Below are 18332 nucleotides of genomic sequence, written 5' to 3' on the forward strand. Positions count from 1 at the left end.
TGATGCTTCAGAGAAGAAAAAGGAGGCAGAAGACAGAATAATTCAGTATGAAAGGAGTTTTTCTGAGTTTCATTATAGTGCTATTAATAGAAGTATTAGGATTTAATGGAAGAAAACTGAACAATTAGCTTTGTAACTCATTAGTGTAAAAGTAATTATTTTAATCTCAGATTCTCTGCTCTCAAAATATCACTTCAACTGCTTATGTCTCCTGCTTTTTCCAAGTAAGTCCACTTCTGTCCCACAGTTTCTGCATGGCTGACTTGACCTCTTTATTCCGAAGTGTATAGATGAGGGGATTCAGCATGGGGGTAATGACGTTGTAGAGTACAGACACCATCTTGTCCACAGAAAATGTGGAGAAGGGACGAGCATAGATGAAAATACAGGGTCCAAAGAAGAGTGTTACCACCATAAGGTGGGAGCCACAGGTGGAGAGTGCCTTTCTCCTTCCCTCCTTGGAGCGAATCTTGACCAAAATAGTGGAATAGGAAGAAACCAACACCACAAAGGAGCTGGTAGAAATCAGCCCACTGTTAGATACCATTAGCAATTCAATGACAAATGTGTCTGCACAAGCAAGTTTGATGACAGGGGGAACATCACAAAAGAAGTTGTCCACCTGGTTTGGTCCACAGAAAGGTAGACGGATAGTGAGAATGGTCTGGACAGTAGAGTGCACAAATCCTCCCATCCAGGAAGCAGCTACCAACACACAGCATAATCTTCGACTCATGATAGTGGTATAGTGTAGGGGGCGACAAATTGCAACATAGCGATCATAAGCCATCACTGTGAGCAGGAACATCTCAGCTGCCCCTACAAAATGCAGAAAGAAGAGCTGCACGATGCATTGGTCATAGGGAATGAGTTTGTCTTTATCAAGAAAGTCAGCCAGAAGCTTAGGGGTAGTTACTGATGAATAACATAAGTCCAGGAAAGAGAGGTTGCCAAGAAGGAAATACATAGGTGATGAATTCAGATAGTTATCAGAAGCTACTGTGACCATGATGAGGACATTCCCTATCCAAGTGGACACATAGAAGAAAAGAAATAGTACAAATAACCCTGTCTCAATAGATGGGATCTGTGAGAAGCCTGCCAGAACAAAGTCTCTCACCACCTCTGTTTGGTTTTCATCCATTTGACCTGGATCCTTGATCAAAGAAATTAAACAAGGGGCATTAGTAACATTGGAAGTAATATTTCATACAAAATGCAAGAATCTTCCCATTTCAAAGGAAATGTTTCTCTTGAGGATATAGATCCTTGTTCATTAGTTGAAAAAAATTATTTTCTCCTCAGTTGATACTGAATATACATTCAGTAAATTCTAAAGTTCCTTTAACTTGATGCATCAATCAGTATTTTCTTTTTCTCTTAATTTTTACATTGAGTCTCAAGACTTAAGTTATATTTCCCTGAGATACTAGTTTTTTTTTCCCATTCATTTTTTTAAATTAGCATATAATGTATTATTAGCCTCAGGGCTACAGGTCTGTGAATCACCAGGTTTACACACTTCACAGCACTCTCCATAGCACATACCCTCCCCAATGTCCATAACCCCACCACCCTCTCCCAACCCGCCCCCCACCAGCAACCCTCAGTTTGTTTTGTGAGATTAAGAGTCTCTTATGGTTTGTCTCCTTCCCAATCCCATCTTGTTTAATTTATTCTTTTCCTACTCCCCAAATCCTCACGTTGCATGAGATACTAGGTTTTTAATAAAAATCTTCAGGAAAACAACCTCAAAGGTAGAATTTAAGATTCTGTGGAATAGTCATTAGAATCTGTAGAAGTTTTCCTTAGGATGGGAAATTGCCTTTTTTAGATGATTAGGCTGCTATAGTACCCCGTGCCCTTTTCTATCACCATAACTCTTGTAGGGTTCTCCCCTTTGCACATGGTTGGAGGAAGGATCACATTCTACTTTGAGCTTATTGCTAGTTCAATAGGTTCAATAGAGCTAGTTGCTAAGGTTCCCAAATGTCTGCCCATCTGGAATACATTTCTGTCTGGCTTATTGTGTATAATATGTTTCTCATCTTTAGTACCAGCTATGGACATATGGACACATTATGTTAATGATAAAAGCAGAATGATAAAAGGCTTATTTATGCATTCAGTGACTCCCTTTTTAAATCCTATTAAATTGAGTAAAAAGAAATTATTTCTCTGAGATAAAAGAATTAGCATTCCATAATACCCACCACCAGGCTCACCCAACCTCCCTACCTCTCCCCTCCAAAACCCTCAGTTTGTTTAGGGCACTTATTGCATGGAGCACTGGGTGTGGTGCATAAACAATGAATTCTGGGACACCAAAAAGAAATTTAAAAAGATGAATGAAAATTTAAAAAATGAATTAGCATTCCAGGGATTGTATATGTGATTGTATTTTTACGCATTCATGTAAGTAGTGGCTAGAAGGTTTTTCTGTATGAGATGAAATAGGTGATAGTCCCATGAGGAATTGGGGGCTCATGATAGCTGCTGTTGACTCAAATTCTACAGTTCTGTAGTGCACAGAGCAGTATTCTGAGCAATTAAGAGATATAGTAATTTAAAGTTTTGATACTGGTGAATTTTCTTTATCTCATCATAGTTTATGCCTCCTCTATAAACTGAATATATTTAAGAAATTCAACAAGAATAAAAGTTTTAAAAAATAAAATTAATTTTAAACTATATAAATTTCATTTTACATAAAATAATACCATTTATGTATGTCAATAGAAATGTGCTAACAATTGTAAATAATAAGAAAAATCCCAAAATGGAAATATTATTTTGTTGTTGATAGAAATGTACTAACAATTGTAAATAACAAGAAATAATATGAAGAAAAATTCCAAAACGGAAATATTATTTTGTTAAAATGATGTTTGCAAAACGATTCATTAACCTGAGAAAATGAAAATGTAATAAAGGGAAAAAGATACCAAATTTACTAAAAGATACTACATTTAAAATATGACAAAATCTATATACCCAGAAAAGCATAATTATAATCAGCTATATTAAAGGTCAAGGCAACAATCTTCATAAATGTTGACTTCTACAATTGGGATTTTGCTTTTATTTACTAATAACTTCAAATTTGCTACAGTGAACTCTTATATTTATGATAAATACCTGAACTTTCTGTGACATTGTGTGGTTATGCATATCCACAGGTCCTAGGACTATTTTACTTTTATATGAAAAATTTGATATTTGAAATCTGCTCTTTTTCTGCAACTTAGTTATTAATTTACAGTTACTAAATTTCAGCTAAAAATTCTCCTTAATTATAATCCATGTAGCTTTTTTTTTCTTACAGTAGTGATTGTTGTTTATGTGAACACCAAACCTTAAATTTATGGAAAAGCAAGTTTTCAATAATGGATTTGGTTTGCAAGAAGTATTTTTACTGTTTAATTTTTAGTGTTTAAATTTTTTTTATGATTACAAAAATAATCATTGCTTTCTGGTGAAATTTAGAAACATGAAAAACATGAAGAAAGCAGTCATCCAACACCAAAACAGAGACACTGTTAACCTTAACTAGTCATATGTTCTTAAAACTGTTGTTAAACGCATCACTTAATTTATATAATTGACAATGCTGTTATATATTACTGAATAATACCATAATTACCATTAAATAGTGATTTTGCAAGTGGGTAGGGATGAGATGAGAGAAACGTGAAAAAAGACTTTCAGTATAATGGATCTTCAGTCCAATTACACACCTGTCTGTAAAGTATAGATTTTTAGGTCTTGCAGTCACACAGGTCTTGCATGCTAACAAAGCAGAGCCATCCTAGACACTGGAGAACAAAGAGTATAAATAAATTTGATGGAACCCCTTGGTTGCACTGGCCATTGTTAGGAAATTTTGATGTTTAGGGATTTAGAGATTCAAATATTTGCAGTCAGATCACAAGGGAATCATTAAAAAACGTAATCACAACCTTTTGCCAGAAATTATGGAGCACAGAAATGTGTGGGTTTGGAGGTCATAGTTGGATGTGAGGGTAAAGGACAATGTATAGGAAAGAGGATAAAAAAGAAAAAAAAAGATAATAGTTGAAATAATGTCAATTGGGTTATATTGGGAATTACATGTTGCCTATGCTGAAGAATTCCATTTGACAAGAAGGATAATGAAACATTAAGCAAAGAAGGGAGTTGGGGTAAATTGGAAGGGGAGGTGAATCATGAGAGACTATGGACTCTGAAAAACAATCTGAGGGGTTTGAAGTGGCAGGGGGGGTGGGAGGTTGGGGTATCAGGTGGGGGGTATTATAGAGGGTACGGATTGCATGGAGCACTGGATGTGGTGAAAAAATAATGAATACTGTTATGCTGAAAATAAATGAATTGAAAAAAAAAAAAAAAGAAGAAGATTGGCTTGCAGGTACCTTGCTGAAAACAATATACCTTTGCTTTCATGACTTTCTCCATATGGAGCACCTTCTCTAATCAGAATTTTTGACTTCAGATTTTATTTTTCCAAATTACAGGAATATGTAAAAGCAAAAATCTCCCCTTTCACTACCACCTCTATACCACTGTGTGGCGTGAGAAAAAGGAGAGAGAAGAGATTCATGCATGTGCTTCCATGTTATATATGTAGCTCTAACTCCTTTTCAGCTGATACATGATATTTTTAAAACATAGTATGCTATAATAAAGTATTCTCTTGATAGTGTGTAGATAATCTATTTATTATTCTTACAAATAGTGTTATATTAAACAATGTTGAATTTTGAATTTTCTTCATAGCTCTTTAGACATTTATTATTTATCAGGGATAGAGGCCTGAAAATAAATTTCTGAGGCAGATGTTGACAGAATTTTTCTCCAAAATAGCTATGCTACCTTATGCGCCCATGAATAATATACATGGCACTAACTTCACACTGTTTTCCACACTGGATAATATCAGCCATTATTGTTATTTAATTTTTTTTTTTTTTAATGTAGTGTTTTTTTTTTTTTTTTGCTTTTTTTTTTTAATTTATTTTTTATTTTCAGCATAATACTGTTATGTTATTTAATTTTAATTTTCCAAGTGTGTTGGGAAAAATAATACCTTGTTATCTTAATTTGCACTTACCTTATCAGCAGTGTGAAGGAACATTTTTCAAGTTTTTTATTAGTTACATATTCTGAAGATTTCATGTTCATCTTGTCACTTTACATACTAAGTATGTTTTTATTTGTAATATACAGAAGTTTTCTAGATTTTGGATATTGCATGATGCCAATGTTTGAAATATTTACTTTTAGTTCAAATCTACAATCAGTTGAATTTTTACTTATGTAAACTTCCAACCTAATAGAGAAATAGAACAATAGTACATCAAAGAGGCATCCTCATGCCACCCTCTCAGTCAGTAATCCCTACAGTTAACTTTTTTTATGACGTCTATCACCTTTGATTAATTTTGAACTTCATCTAAGTGGGATTATATGATATATGTGCTCCATATATTTGATTACTTGACATTATGTAAAATTTACCTAAACCATTATGTTGGTCAGTACTTGTATATTTTTATTGCCAATGAGTTGTATTATTGCTTCCATTGTATGAACTTATCAAATTTACTTATACATGACACTGTTGGACTTTTGGGGTGCTTCTCATTTGTAAAATACAAATACATCTGTTATGGGCATTCCTATACATGTTTATTAAAGGATGTTGTTGGATGTTATATTAAGTAGGACTTTTTAATCCTAGAGTAGACATAGATTTAATGTTAGAAATTGTCAGACATACTTCAGATGTGATTGTACTAAATTACAATCTCCCAGCATTGTAATAAGAGAGTTTCTGTGGCTTCACATCCTCTTCAACACTTGTACTTATCCATATTTTAAAAATAAATGTATTTTAGAGGCTCCTGGGTGGTATAGTCAGATCAGCATCCAGCTCTTGGATCTGGCTCACGTCACTATCTCAGCGTCATGGGATTGAGCCCCATGTGGGTCTGCTTAAAATTCTCTTTCCCCCTGCCTCTTATGTACTCTTCCTCTTGCTCTTCTAAAATAAACAGATCTTTAAAAAATACATATACATATATATTTTAGTCATTCTGCTGGTTCTGTATCTGTGCTTTAATTTGCATATTCCTGATAGGTAATGATAGTGAACACATTTTTCATGTTGAAGATTTTTTGGTCAAAATTTTTATTGAAATATTTTGTATTTGAATATAATTGGCATACAATGGTACAATAATTTCAGGTGTATAGTATCATGGTTCAGCTAGTCTATATGGTGTGCTAGGTTCACCAGAAGTGTAGCTACTATCTATCACCATAATTATGCTACTACAATACCATTGACTATTTTCCCTATGCTATACCTTCCATCCCCATGACTTATTCATTCCATAATTGGAAGCCTGTGTCTCCCATTCCCCATTCATCCATTTTTCCAGTCCCCTCATTCTCCTCCCATCTGCAACTGTGTTTGCTCTCTGTATTTATGGCTCTTTTTCTGCTTTTTATTTGGAAATCTTTTTCATGGACACCAGATTGTTTGCTCAGTTGCTAGTTGAATCATGTGTATTATTTAATTGACTTATACACATTTTTATATAACATATAATAGAATCTTTAGTTCTATATATATTTGTAATGACCTAATCTTTTTGATGACTTTCCTTTTCTCTCTTAGTAGTGTATTTTAGTAAACAATTTCTTTATTGATGTCAGATTTTTTAATATATGGTTAAGATTATTTCTGTTTTAAGAAATCATCTCTCTGAAAGTCATGAAAATATTCTCTTATAAACTAGATGCCTAAATAACTTTCACATTTGGGATTATGATCTATTTTAAATTACATTTTGTGTGTGGTGTGAGGTAGGGCATCAAGTTTTGTTTTTTTATGGATGTTCAGTTGACCTAAATACACTTATTAAAAAGACCGTTAATATCCCATTGGATTGCAATGGAGGCTATGTGATAAATGAGTGCAAAAGTATGGCCCTCCATTTCAATCTATTGCATTATATTTCTGTTCCTTTGCTAATAAGTACTGTCCTAAACATGGTAAACTTTATATGAAATCTTGATAGCTGATAGTGTAAATCTTACCCCTTTGTTCAATCATGTTGCTTTGTGTATTCTAGGTCCTATGCATTTTCACCTACATTTTAAAATCAACATCTCAATTTCTTTAAACATGCTTATGAGGATATTGATTGGGATTTTAATATATAAATAGATCAGTTTGGGGACAATTGCATATAGCACTGAGTCTTGTGATACATGAGCATAATAAATATCTTCATTTAATTTCTTTCAGTTATGTGTGTTAGTATGAAGAGGAAAGGTCTTATAACATTTTTTATTAGACTTTTTCTCATCCTTATGAAATTTTTGAACAATTGTGAATTTCTTCCTTTAATTTTATTTTCTAGATTAGTTGTAGCAATTATGCTAAATTCACATAGCATAGATATTACACTGAATCTGCAGATCACTGTTAGTAGTATGGATATCTTAACAATATTAAGTCTTCCAATCCATAAATGCAGGATATATTTACATTTATTCATTTCTATGTTTATTTTATCAATGTTGATAGATTTTAATGTTCAAGTCTTTCATTTCTTTGGTTAGATATATTCCTATTTTTTGATGCTATTTTAAATGAAATTGATTTTTATTATTATTTTTATATTCAGTTAGCCAACAAATAGTACATCATTAGTTTTTGATGTGGTGGTCAATAATTCATTAATTGTGTGTAATACCCAGTGCTCATTACAAATTCCCTGCTTAATATTCAACACCCAGCTACATCATCCCCCTACCCCCTCCCTTCTGGAACCCTCAGTTTGTTTCCTGGAGTCCAGAGTCATGGTTTGTCTCCTTCTCTGATTTCTTCCCTTTCAGTTTTCTCTCTCTTCTCTTATAATCCTCTGTGCTGTTCCTTATGTTCCACATCTGAGTGCCATGTGATAATTGTTTGAAATTGATTTCTTGATTTCCCTTTTGGACTCTTTATTGTTAGTATATAGAAATGCAAATGATTTTTCTTTATAGTTTTTATTGAAATTCCAGTGAGTTAACGTACAGTGTAATATTAATTTCAGGTGTAAAATTTATTGTTTCAACACTTACATACATCACCTAGTACTTATCACAACAAGTGCAACTGATTTTTGTGTGTTGATTTTGTGTCCTTCAACTTTTAGTTCCAAAAATGCTTTTGTTGATATCTTTATGATTTTCTGCCTATAAGATCAGGGTGGTCTACAACCATATAATTTTATTTCTTCCTTTCCTATATAGATATATTTTATCTCTCCTTGCATAATTGCTTTGCATTGTACTTCGAATGTTGTATTGAATAAAAGTGGTGGGAATGGGTATTTTTACCTTATTCCTGATCTAGAGAAAAAGCTTTTATTGTTTCACCACTGTAATGTTAACTGTAGATTTTCATAAATGTTATGTTGAGGTACTTTGCTTCTTCAATTCCTATTCTTTGCTTTTGTTTTTAATTTTAATTTTTACTATTTATGTATAATTGACACACAATGTTATATTGCTGTCAGATTACAATGTTTTAATATTAGTGTTTACTACAATAAATGTAGTCACCCTCTTTCACTGCACATTATTACACTATTATTGACTATATTCCTTAAGCTATAATTTTCATCCTCATCACATTTATTTTATTACTGACAGTTTTGACCTCTTAATCTCCTTCATCTATTTCACATATTGTCTTATTTACTTCCCCTCTGGCAATCATTTGTTTGTTTTCTGTATTTAAGAGTCTGTTTTTTGGGTCCATTTCTGTGTTTTTTAAGATTTCACATATAAGTGAATTCATATGATATTTGTCTTTGACTTATTTCACTTAGCATAATACCTTCTGAGTCCACCCATGTTGTCACAAATGGTGATATTTCATTACTTTTTATGGCTGAGTAATATTGTTATATAGCTAGATAGCTAGATAGATTTTATGCTGAGATAGATAGATACATACATACTTACATACTTGGGTTAATTCCATATCTTGGCTATTGTAAGGAATACATAAGTGAATGTCAGGGTACCTGTATCTTTTCAAATTAGTGTTTTTGTTTTCTTTGGGTAAATACCCATAAGTGGAATTACTGTATCATATGGTAGTTCTGCTTTTAATTTTGTGAGGAAACTCCATCCTGTTTTCCATGGTGGCTGCACAAGTTTACTTTCTCCACCAACAGTGCATGAGAGCTCCCTTTTCTCCATACCTTCTCCAACACTTGTTATTCTTATCTTTTTTATACTAGCCATTCCAGCAAGTGTGAGGTGGTATCTCATTGTGGTTTTGATTTGCATTTCACTGATGATTAGTAATGTTGACCAACTTTTCCTCTGTATCTTGGCCATCTATATGTCTTCTCTGGAGAAATGTTTATTCAAGTCCTCTGCCTTTTATTGTTTTTCTTGTTACGTGGTATTGAGTGGTATGTGTTTATATATTTTGGATATCAGCCCCTTATTTTATATATATATATATATATATAATTTTATAAATATCTTCTTCCATTCTGGAGCTTGCCTTGTCATTGTGTTAGTGTCATTTTCTTCATTGTACAGAAGACTTAATTTGAGGGTTCCCCTTTCTCCACATCCTCTCCAGCACATGTTGTTTCCTGTCTTGCTTATTTTGGCCATTCTTACTGGTGTAAGGTGATTTTTCAATGTGGTTTTAATTTGAATCTCCCTGATGGCTAGTGATGATGAACATTTTTTCATGTTTCTGATAGCCATTTGTACATCTTCATTGGAGAAGTATCTGTTCATATCTTCTGTCCATTTTTTTTATATGACTATCTGTTTTGTGAGTGTTGAATGCAAGTTGGTGCAGCCACTTTGGAAAACAGTGTGGAGATTCCTCAAGAAATTAAAAATAGAACTTTCATATGACCCTGCCATTGCACTACTGGATATTTACCCTAAAGATACAGATGTAGTGAAAAGAAGGGCCATCTGTACCCCAATGTTTATAGCAGCAATGGTCACGGTCGCCAAACTGTGGGAAGAACCAAGATGCCCTTCAATGGACGAATGGATAAGGAAGATGTGGTCCATATACACTATGGAGTATTATGCCTCCATCAGAAAGGATGAATACCCAACTTTTATAGCAATATAGATGGGACTGGAAGAGATTATGCTGTGTGAAATAAGTCAAGCAGAGAGAGAGTTGATTATCATATGGTTTCACTTATTTGTGGAGCATAACAAATAGCATGGAGGACAAGGGGAGATGGAGAGGAGAAGAAAGTTGAGGAAAATTGGAAGGGGGAGGTGAACCGTGAGAGACTATGGACTCTGTAAAACAATCTGAGGTGTTTGAAGGGGCAGAGGGTGGGAGGTTGGGGGAACCAGGTGTTAGGTATTAAAAAGGGCACGGATTGCATGAAGCACCGGGTGTGGTGCAAAAACAATGAATACTGTTACACTGAAAAGAAATTTAAAAAAATAAAAGAAATAAAAGAAAAAAATAAAGAAGAAGACTTAATTTGAGGTAGTCCCAACTTTTTTAAATTTTGCTTTTGTTATCCTGGCCTGGAAAGATAGATCTAAAAAAATAAATTTGCTGAGACTGATGTCAAGGTGCATACTGCCTATGTTTTTTTTTTTTTTTTTTTTTTTTTTTTAGTTTTATGATTTCAAGGCTTTTATTAAAGTCTTTAGTGCTTTTGAGTTAATTTTTGTATATGCTGTATGTCATTCAATTTTGTCCTTTTGCATGTAGCTGTCTAGTTTTTTTTTAACACTATTTATTGAAGACTGCCTTTTCCCAGTTTTATGTACTTGTCTCCTTCAGATGCTCTATTCTGTTCCCTTGATGTATGTGTCTATTTTTGTGCCAGTACCTTACTGTTTAATTATTACATCTTGGTAGTTTAGTTTGAAATTTGAGATTGTGATACCTCCAGCTTTGTTCTTTATCAAGATTGCCTATTCAGAGTCTATGGTTCCTGACAAATTTTAATTTTATTTGTTCTATTCTTGTGAAAAATTCCACTCATATTTTGATAGAGATTGCATTGAATCTGTAGATTGCATTAGGTAGTATAGACTTTTTTAACAATATTGTTCTTCTAATCCATGAACACAATACATCTTTCCATTTATTTGTGTCATCTTCAATATCTTCCATCAGTGTCTTACAGTTTTCAGAGTACAGGTGTTTCAACTCCTTGCTAAATTTATTCCTAAATATTTTATTCTTTTTAATTTGCATTTTTAAGTGGGGTTATATTTTTAATTTTTTTCTGATAGGTTGTTATTAGTATACAGAAACATAACAGTCTTCTGTGTATTAATGTATACTGCATTCATTTATTAGTTCTAATAAGTTTTTTGTGGAGTCTTTAGGGTTTTTCTAAACATAGTATTTGTTGGTGTATAAGTGTTTATAGTATTCTCTGATGATTTTTATTTTATTTTATTTTTTTAAAATATTTTATTTATATATTTGACAGACAGAGATCACAAGTAGGCAGAGAGGCAGGCAGAGAGAAAGGAGGAAGCAGGCTCCCTGCTTGAGCAGAGAGCCTGATGCGGGGCTCAACCCCAGGACCCTGGGATCATGACCTGAGCTGAAGGCAGAGGCTTTAACCCACTGAGCTACCCAGGCGCACCTTCTCTGATGATTCTTTGTATTTCTGTGGAATCATTTGCAATTTTTTTCTCTCATTTCTTTTTTTTCAGATATATCTATATCTATCTATCTATCTATCTATCTATCTATATAGATATATATTTTTTAATTTCTTTCCAGTGTTCCAGAATTCATTGTTTATGCACCACACCCAGTGCTCCATGCAATATGTGCCCTCCATAATACCCACCACCAGGCTCATCCAACCCACCACTCACCTCCCCTCCAAAACCCTCAGTTTGTTTCTCAGAGTCCACAGTCTCTCATGGTTCATTTCCCCCTCCAATTTCCCCCAACTCCCTTTTCCTCTCCATATCCCCATGTCCTCTGTGTTATTCTACAAGTAAGTGAGACCATATAATAATTGGCTCTCTGTGCTTAACTTATTTCACTCAGCATAATCTTCTCCAGTCCCATCCATGTTGCTACAAAAGTTGGGTATTCATTCTTTCTGATGGAGGCATAATACTCCATAGTGTATATGGACCACATCTTCCTTATCCATTCATCCGTTGAAGGGCATCTTGGTTCTTTCCACAGTTTGGTGACTGTGGCCATTCCTGCTATGAACATTGGAGTACAGATGACCCTTCTTTTCACTACATCTGTATCTTTGGGGTAAATACCCAATATTGCAATTGCAGGGTATAGGGAAGCTCTATTTTTAATTTCTTAAGGAATATCCACACTGTTTTCCAAAGTATCTACACAAAGTTGCATTCCCGCCAACAGAGTAATAGGGTTACCCTTTCTCCACAACCTCTCCAACACATGTTGTTTACTGTCTTGTTGATTTTGGCCATTCTAACTGGTGTAAGGTGGTATGTCAGTGTGGCTTTTCTTACATTTCTGATTTTGTTTTTCTTGATGAGTTAGGCTAAATTTTTTTCTTTGCACTTTATTTTTATTTATGTATTTAAAAAAATTAACATATAATGTATTATTAACCCCAGGGATATCACCAGGTTTACACACTTCACAGCACTCATCATCGCACATACCCTCCCCAATGTCCATAAACCCACAACCCTCTCCCTGCCCTCCTCCCCTGGCAACCCTCAGTTTGTTTTGTGAGATAAAGAGTTTCTTATGGATTGTATCCCTCCTGATCCCATCTCATTTCATTTATTCTTTCTCTACCCCACAAACACCCCAAAATGCATCTCCACTTTCTCATATAAGGCAGATCATATGATGGTTATCTTTCTCTGAGTGACTTATTTCGCTCATCATAATACCCTCTATTCCATCCATGTCATTGCAAATGGCAAGATTTCATTTCTTTTGATATGGATGCATATATTCCATTGTATATATATACCAATTCTTCTTTATCCATTCATCTGTTGATGGACATCTAGATTCTTTCCATAGTTTGGCTATTGTGGACATTGATGCTAGAAATATGCGGGTACACGTGCCCCTTCAGATCACTACATTTGTGTTTTAGGATAAATACCTAGGAGTGCAATTGCTGGGTTGTAGGGTAGCTCTATTTTCAACTTTTTGAAAAACCTCCATGCTGTTTTCCAGAGTGGTTCCACCAGCTTGCATTCCCACCAACAGTGTAGGAGGGTTCCCCTTTCTGGGCATCCTCACCAGCATTTGTCATTTTCTGACTTGTTAATTTTAACCATTCTGACTGGTGTGAGGTGGTATCTCACTGTGGTTTTGATTTGTATTCCCTGATGCCCAATGATGTGGAGCACTTTTCATATGTCTATTGGACATCTGGATGTCTTCTTTGCAGAAATGTCTGTTCGTGTCCTCTTCCCATTTCTTGATTGGATTATTTGTTCTTTGGATGTTGAGTTTGATAAGTTCTTTCATGATTTTGGATACTAGCCCTTTATATGATATGTCATTTGAAAATATCTTCTCCCATTCTGTCAGTTGTCTTTTGGTTTTGTTAACTGTTTCCTTTGCTGTGCAAAAGCTTTTGATTTTGAAGAAATCCGAGTTCATTTTTCCCCTTGCTTCTCTTGCCTTTGGCGATGCTCCTAGGAAGAAGTTGCTGCGGCTGAGGTCAAAGAGGTTGCTGCTTGAGTTCTCCTCAAGGATTTTGATGGATTCCTTTCTCACATTGAGGGTCCTCCATCCATTTGGAGTCTATTTCATGCGTGGTGTAAGGAAATGGTCCAGTTTCATTTTTCTGTATGTGGCTGTCCAATTCTCCCAACACCATTTGTTGAAGAGGATGTCTTTTTTCCATTGGACATTCTTTCCTGCTTTGTTGAAAATTAGTTGACCACAGAGTTGAGGGTCTGTTTCTGGGCTCTCTCTTCTGTTCCATTGGTCTGTGTGTCTGTTTTTGTGCCAGTGCCATACTGTCTTGATGACGACAGATTTGTCATAGAGCTTGAAGTCTGGAATTGTGATGCCACCAGCTTTGGCTTTTTTTTTTCAACATTCCTCTAGCTATTCAAGGTCCTTCCTGGTTCCATACATATTTTAGGATTATTTGTTCCATTTCCTTGAAAAAAATGGATGGGATTTTGATAGGGATTGCATTAAATGTGTAGATAGCTTTAACTGGCATAGACATTTTCACGATATTTCTTCTTCCAATCCATGAGCATGGAACATTTTTCCGTTTCTTTGTGTCTTCCTCAATTTCTTTCATGAATACTTTACAGTTTTCTGAGTGCAGATTCTTTGCCTCTTTGGTTAGGTTTATTCCTAGGTATCTTGTGGTTTTGGGTGCAATTGTAAGTGGGATTGACTCCTTAATTTTCTTTCTTCTGTCTTATTGTTGGTGTATAGAAATGCAACTGATTTCTGGGCATTGATTTTAAATCCTGACACTTTACTGAATTCCTGTACAAGTTCTAGCAGATTTGGAGTGGAGTCTTTGGGTTTTCCACAGATAGTTTCACATCATCTGCCGAGAATGAGTTTGACTTCTCCTTTGCCAATTTGGATGCCTTTAATTTCTTTTTGTTGTCTGATTGCTGAGGCTAGGACTGTCTAGTACTATGTTGAATAGCAGTGGTGATAATGGACATCCTTGCCATGTTCCTGACTTTAGCGGAAAAGCTTTCAGTTTTTCTCCATTGAGAATGATATTTGTGATGGGTTTTTCATAGATGGTTTTGGCAATATTGAGATCTGTGCTCTCTATCCCTACACTTTGAAGAGTTTTGATTAGGAAGGGATGCTGTACTTTGTCAAATACTTTTTCAGCATCTATTGAGAGTATCATTTGGTTCTTGTTCTTTCTGTTATTAATGTATTGTATCACATTGATTGATTTGTGGATGTTGAACCAGTCTTACAGGCCTGGAATAAATCCCACTTGGTCGTGGTGAATGATCCTTTTAATGTACTGTTGAATCCTATTGGCTAGTATTTTGGCGAGAATTTTTGCATCTGTGTTCATCAAGGATATTGGTCTGTAGTTCTCTTTTTTGATGGGATCCTTGTCTGGTTTTGGGATCAAGGTGATGCTGGCTTCATAAAATGAGTTTGGAAGTTTTCCTTCCATTTCTATATTTTGGAACAGTTTCAGGGGAATATGAATTAGTTCTTCTTTAAACATTTGGTAGAATTCCCCTGGGAAGCCGTCTTGCCCTGGGCTTTTGTTTGTTTGGAGATTTTTGATGACTGTTTCACTCTCCTTACTGGTTATGAGTCTGTTCAGGTTTTTTATTTCTTCCTGGTTCAGTTGTGGTAGTTTATATGTCTTAGGAATGCATCCATTTCTTTCAGATTGTCAAATTTGTTGGTGTAGAGTTGCTCATAGTATGTTCTTATAATCGTTTGTATTTCTTTGGTGTTAGTTGTGATCTCTCCTCTTTCATTCATGATTTTATTTATTTGGGTCCTTTCTCTTTTCTTTTTGATAAGTCTGGCCAGGGGTTTATCAATCTGATTAATTTTTTCAAAGAACCAGCTCCTAGTTTCATTGGTTTGTTCTATTGGTTTTTTTGTTTGTTTGTTTGTTTTTATTTCATTGATTTCTGCTCTGATCTTTATGATTTCTCTTCTCCTGCTGGGTTTAGGGTTTCTTTCTTGTTTTTTCTCCAGCTCCTTTAGGTGTAGGCTTAGGTTGTATACTTGAGACCTTTCTTGTTTCTTGAGAAAGGTTTGTACCGCTATATATTTTCCTTTCACGATTGCCTTTGCTGTGTCCCACAGATTTTGAACCATTGTGTTTTCATTATCATTTGTTTCCATGAATTTTTTCAATTCTTTGTTAATTTCCTGGTTGACCCATTCATTCTTTAGAAGGATGGTTTTTAGTCTCCATGTATTTGGGTTCTTTCCAAATTTCCTCTTTTGACTGAGTTCTAGCTTCAAAGCATTGTGGTTTGAAAATATGCAGGGAATGATCCCAATCTTTTGATACTGGTTGAGACCTGATTTAGGATCCAGGATGTGAACTATTCTGGATAATGTTCCATGTGCACTAGAGAAAAATGTGTATTCTGTTGCTTTGGAATGAAATGTTCTGAATATATCTGTGATGTCCATCTGGTCCAGTATGCCATTTAAGATCTTTTTTTCCTTGTTGATCTTTTGCTTAGATGTTCTGTCCATTTCTGTGAGGGGACTGTTAAAGTCCCCTACTGTTATTGTATTACTGTTAATGTGTTTCTTTGATTTTGTTATTAATTGGATTATATATTTGGCTGCTCCCTCATTAGGGGCATAGATATTTAAAATTGTTAGATCTTCTTGTTGGACAGATCCTTTGAGTATGTTATAATGTCCTTCCTCATCTCTTATTATAGTCTTTGGCTTAAAATCTAATTGATCTGATATAAGGATTGTCACCCCAGCTTACTTCTGATGTCCATTATCATGGTAAATTGTTTTCCACCCCCTCACTTTAAATCTGGGGTGTCTTCGGGCTTAAAATGAGTTTCTTGTAGGCAACATATAGATGGGTTTTGGTTCTTTATCCATTCTGATACCCTATGTCTTTTTATTGGGGCATTTAGCCCATTAACATTCAGGGTAACTATTGGGAGATATGAATTTAGTGCCATTGTATTGCCTGTAAGGTGACTGTTACTGTATATTCTCTCTGTTCCTTTCTGATCTACTACTTTTTGGCTCTCTCTTTGCTAGAGGACCCCTCTCAATATTTCTTGTAGTGCTGTTTTGTTGTTTGCAAATTCTTTCAGCTTTTGTTTGTCCTGAAAGCTTTTTATCTCTCCTTCTATTTTCAATGATAGCCTAGCTGGATATAGTATTCTTGGCTGCTTGTTTTTCTCGTTTAGTGCTCTGAATATATCATGCCAGCTCTTTCTGGCCTGCCAGGTTTCTGTGGATAAGTCTGCTACCAATCTGATATTTTTACCATTGTATGTTACAGACTTCTTTTCCTGGGCTGCTTTCAGGATTTTCTCTTTGTTACTAAGACTTGTAAATTTTACTATTATGTGATGGGGTGTGGACCTATTCTTGTTGATTTTGAGGTGGGTTCTCTGCACCTCCTGGATTTTGATGCTTGTTCCCTTTGCCATATTAGGGAAATTCTTTGCAATAATTCTCTCTAATATGCCTTCTGCTCCCCTCTCTCTTTCTTCTTCTGGAATCCCAATTATTCTAACGTTGTTTTGTCTTATGGTATCACTTATCTCTCAAATTCTCCCCTCATGGACCAGTAGTTGTTTGTCTCTCTTTTGTTCAGCTTTTTTATTCTCTGTCATTTGGTTTTCCATATCACTAATTCTCTCTTCTGTGTCCTTTATCCTAGCAGTAAGAGCCTCCATTTTTTTTATTGTACCTCATTAATAGCTTTTTTTTTTTTTTTCAACCTTGTTAGATTTTAGTTCTTTTATTTCTCCAGAATGGGATTTTATTTCTCTGGAACGGGATTCTCTAATATTTTCCATGTCTTTTTCATGCCTGGCTAACACATTGAGTATCTTCATTCTGAACTCTAGATTTGACATATTATCAGTGTCTGTATTGATTTGGTCCCTGGCCTTCAGTACTGCCTCTTGTTCTTTTTTTTTTTGTGGTGAGTTTTTCTGCCTTGTCATTTTATCCAGATAAGAATATATGAAGGAGTGAATAAAATGCTGAAGGGGTGGCAAAGTCCCCAGTAATATGTGCTTTAACCAAATCAGAAGAGACGCCAAATCATGGGGGGGAGATGGGGGTAAAAAAAAAGTTCATAAAGAAAAAATTAAAAAAAAAAGAAAGAAAGAAAGAAAAAATATAAAAAAGAAAATATATAAATATCTATCTATCTATTTATATATATATATATATTAGACTGGTGAATAGAACACGGTCAACCACTTAATTTTTGGAGTATTTTGGTCTCTTAGAAGAACCTACCTCCCAAAATTGTAAAGAATGAAAAACATATATAAAGGTAAACATGATGAAAGGGATGGATTATAACTATAAAGTTGATTTTTTTTTTAATTTCTAAAAAAGGAGCTGATAAGTTGGTTGGGAAAATAAAAGAAAATAAAATGGAGAGAATTTGCTCAGGCTGGAGACTAGAACAAAGCCCTGTGCTAGATTTAGGGTATATTTCAATCTTTTAGAAAAGGTTGTATCCCAAAAATTTTTTAGAAGATAAAACCCTACCTGTATACAAAAAATAAAGTTAGATACTATGAAGGATAAATTATGACTATAGTAATGAAGGTTCAAAAAAGATTTTTTTTGAAAGTTTTTT

The 18332-nt window shown here is 34.6% G+C and overlaps 1 protein-coding gene across 1 annotated transcript; it reads right to left on the reverse strand.

Moving 5' to 3' along the window:
* Positions 1-202: 202 nt before the first annotated feature.
* On the reverse strand, positions 203-1144 carry LOC309867732 (olfactory receptor 4Q2; the record flags this gene model as incomplete). The annotated part of the gene is made up of 1 exon (XM_082736803.1): positions 203-1144. The coding sequence occupies one exon, from the start codon at positions 1142-1144 to the stop codon at positions 203-205; it is 942 nt and encodes a 313-aa protein (XP_082592929.1).
* Between the last annotated feature and the right edge of the window lie 17188 nt (positions 1145-18332).

This window comes from Mustela nivalis (assembly GCF_964662115.1).
Source record: "Mustela nivalis genome assembly, chromosome: 6".
NCBI lineage: Eukaryota > Metazoa > Chordata > Mammalia > Carnivora > Mustelidae > Mustela > Mustela nivalis.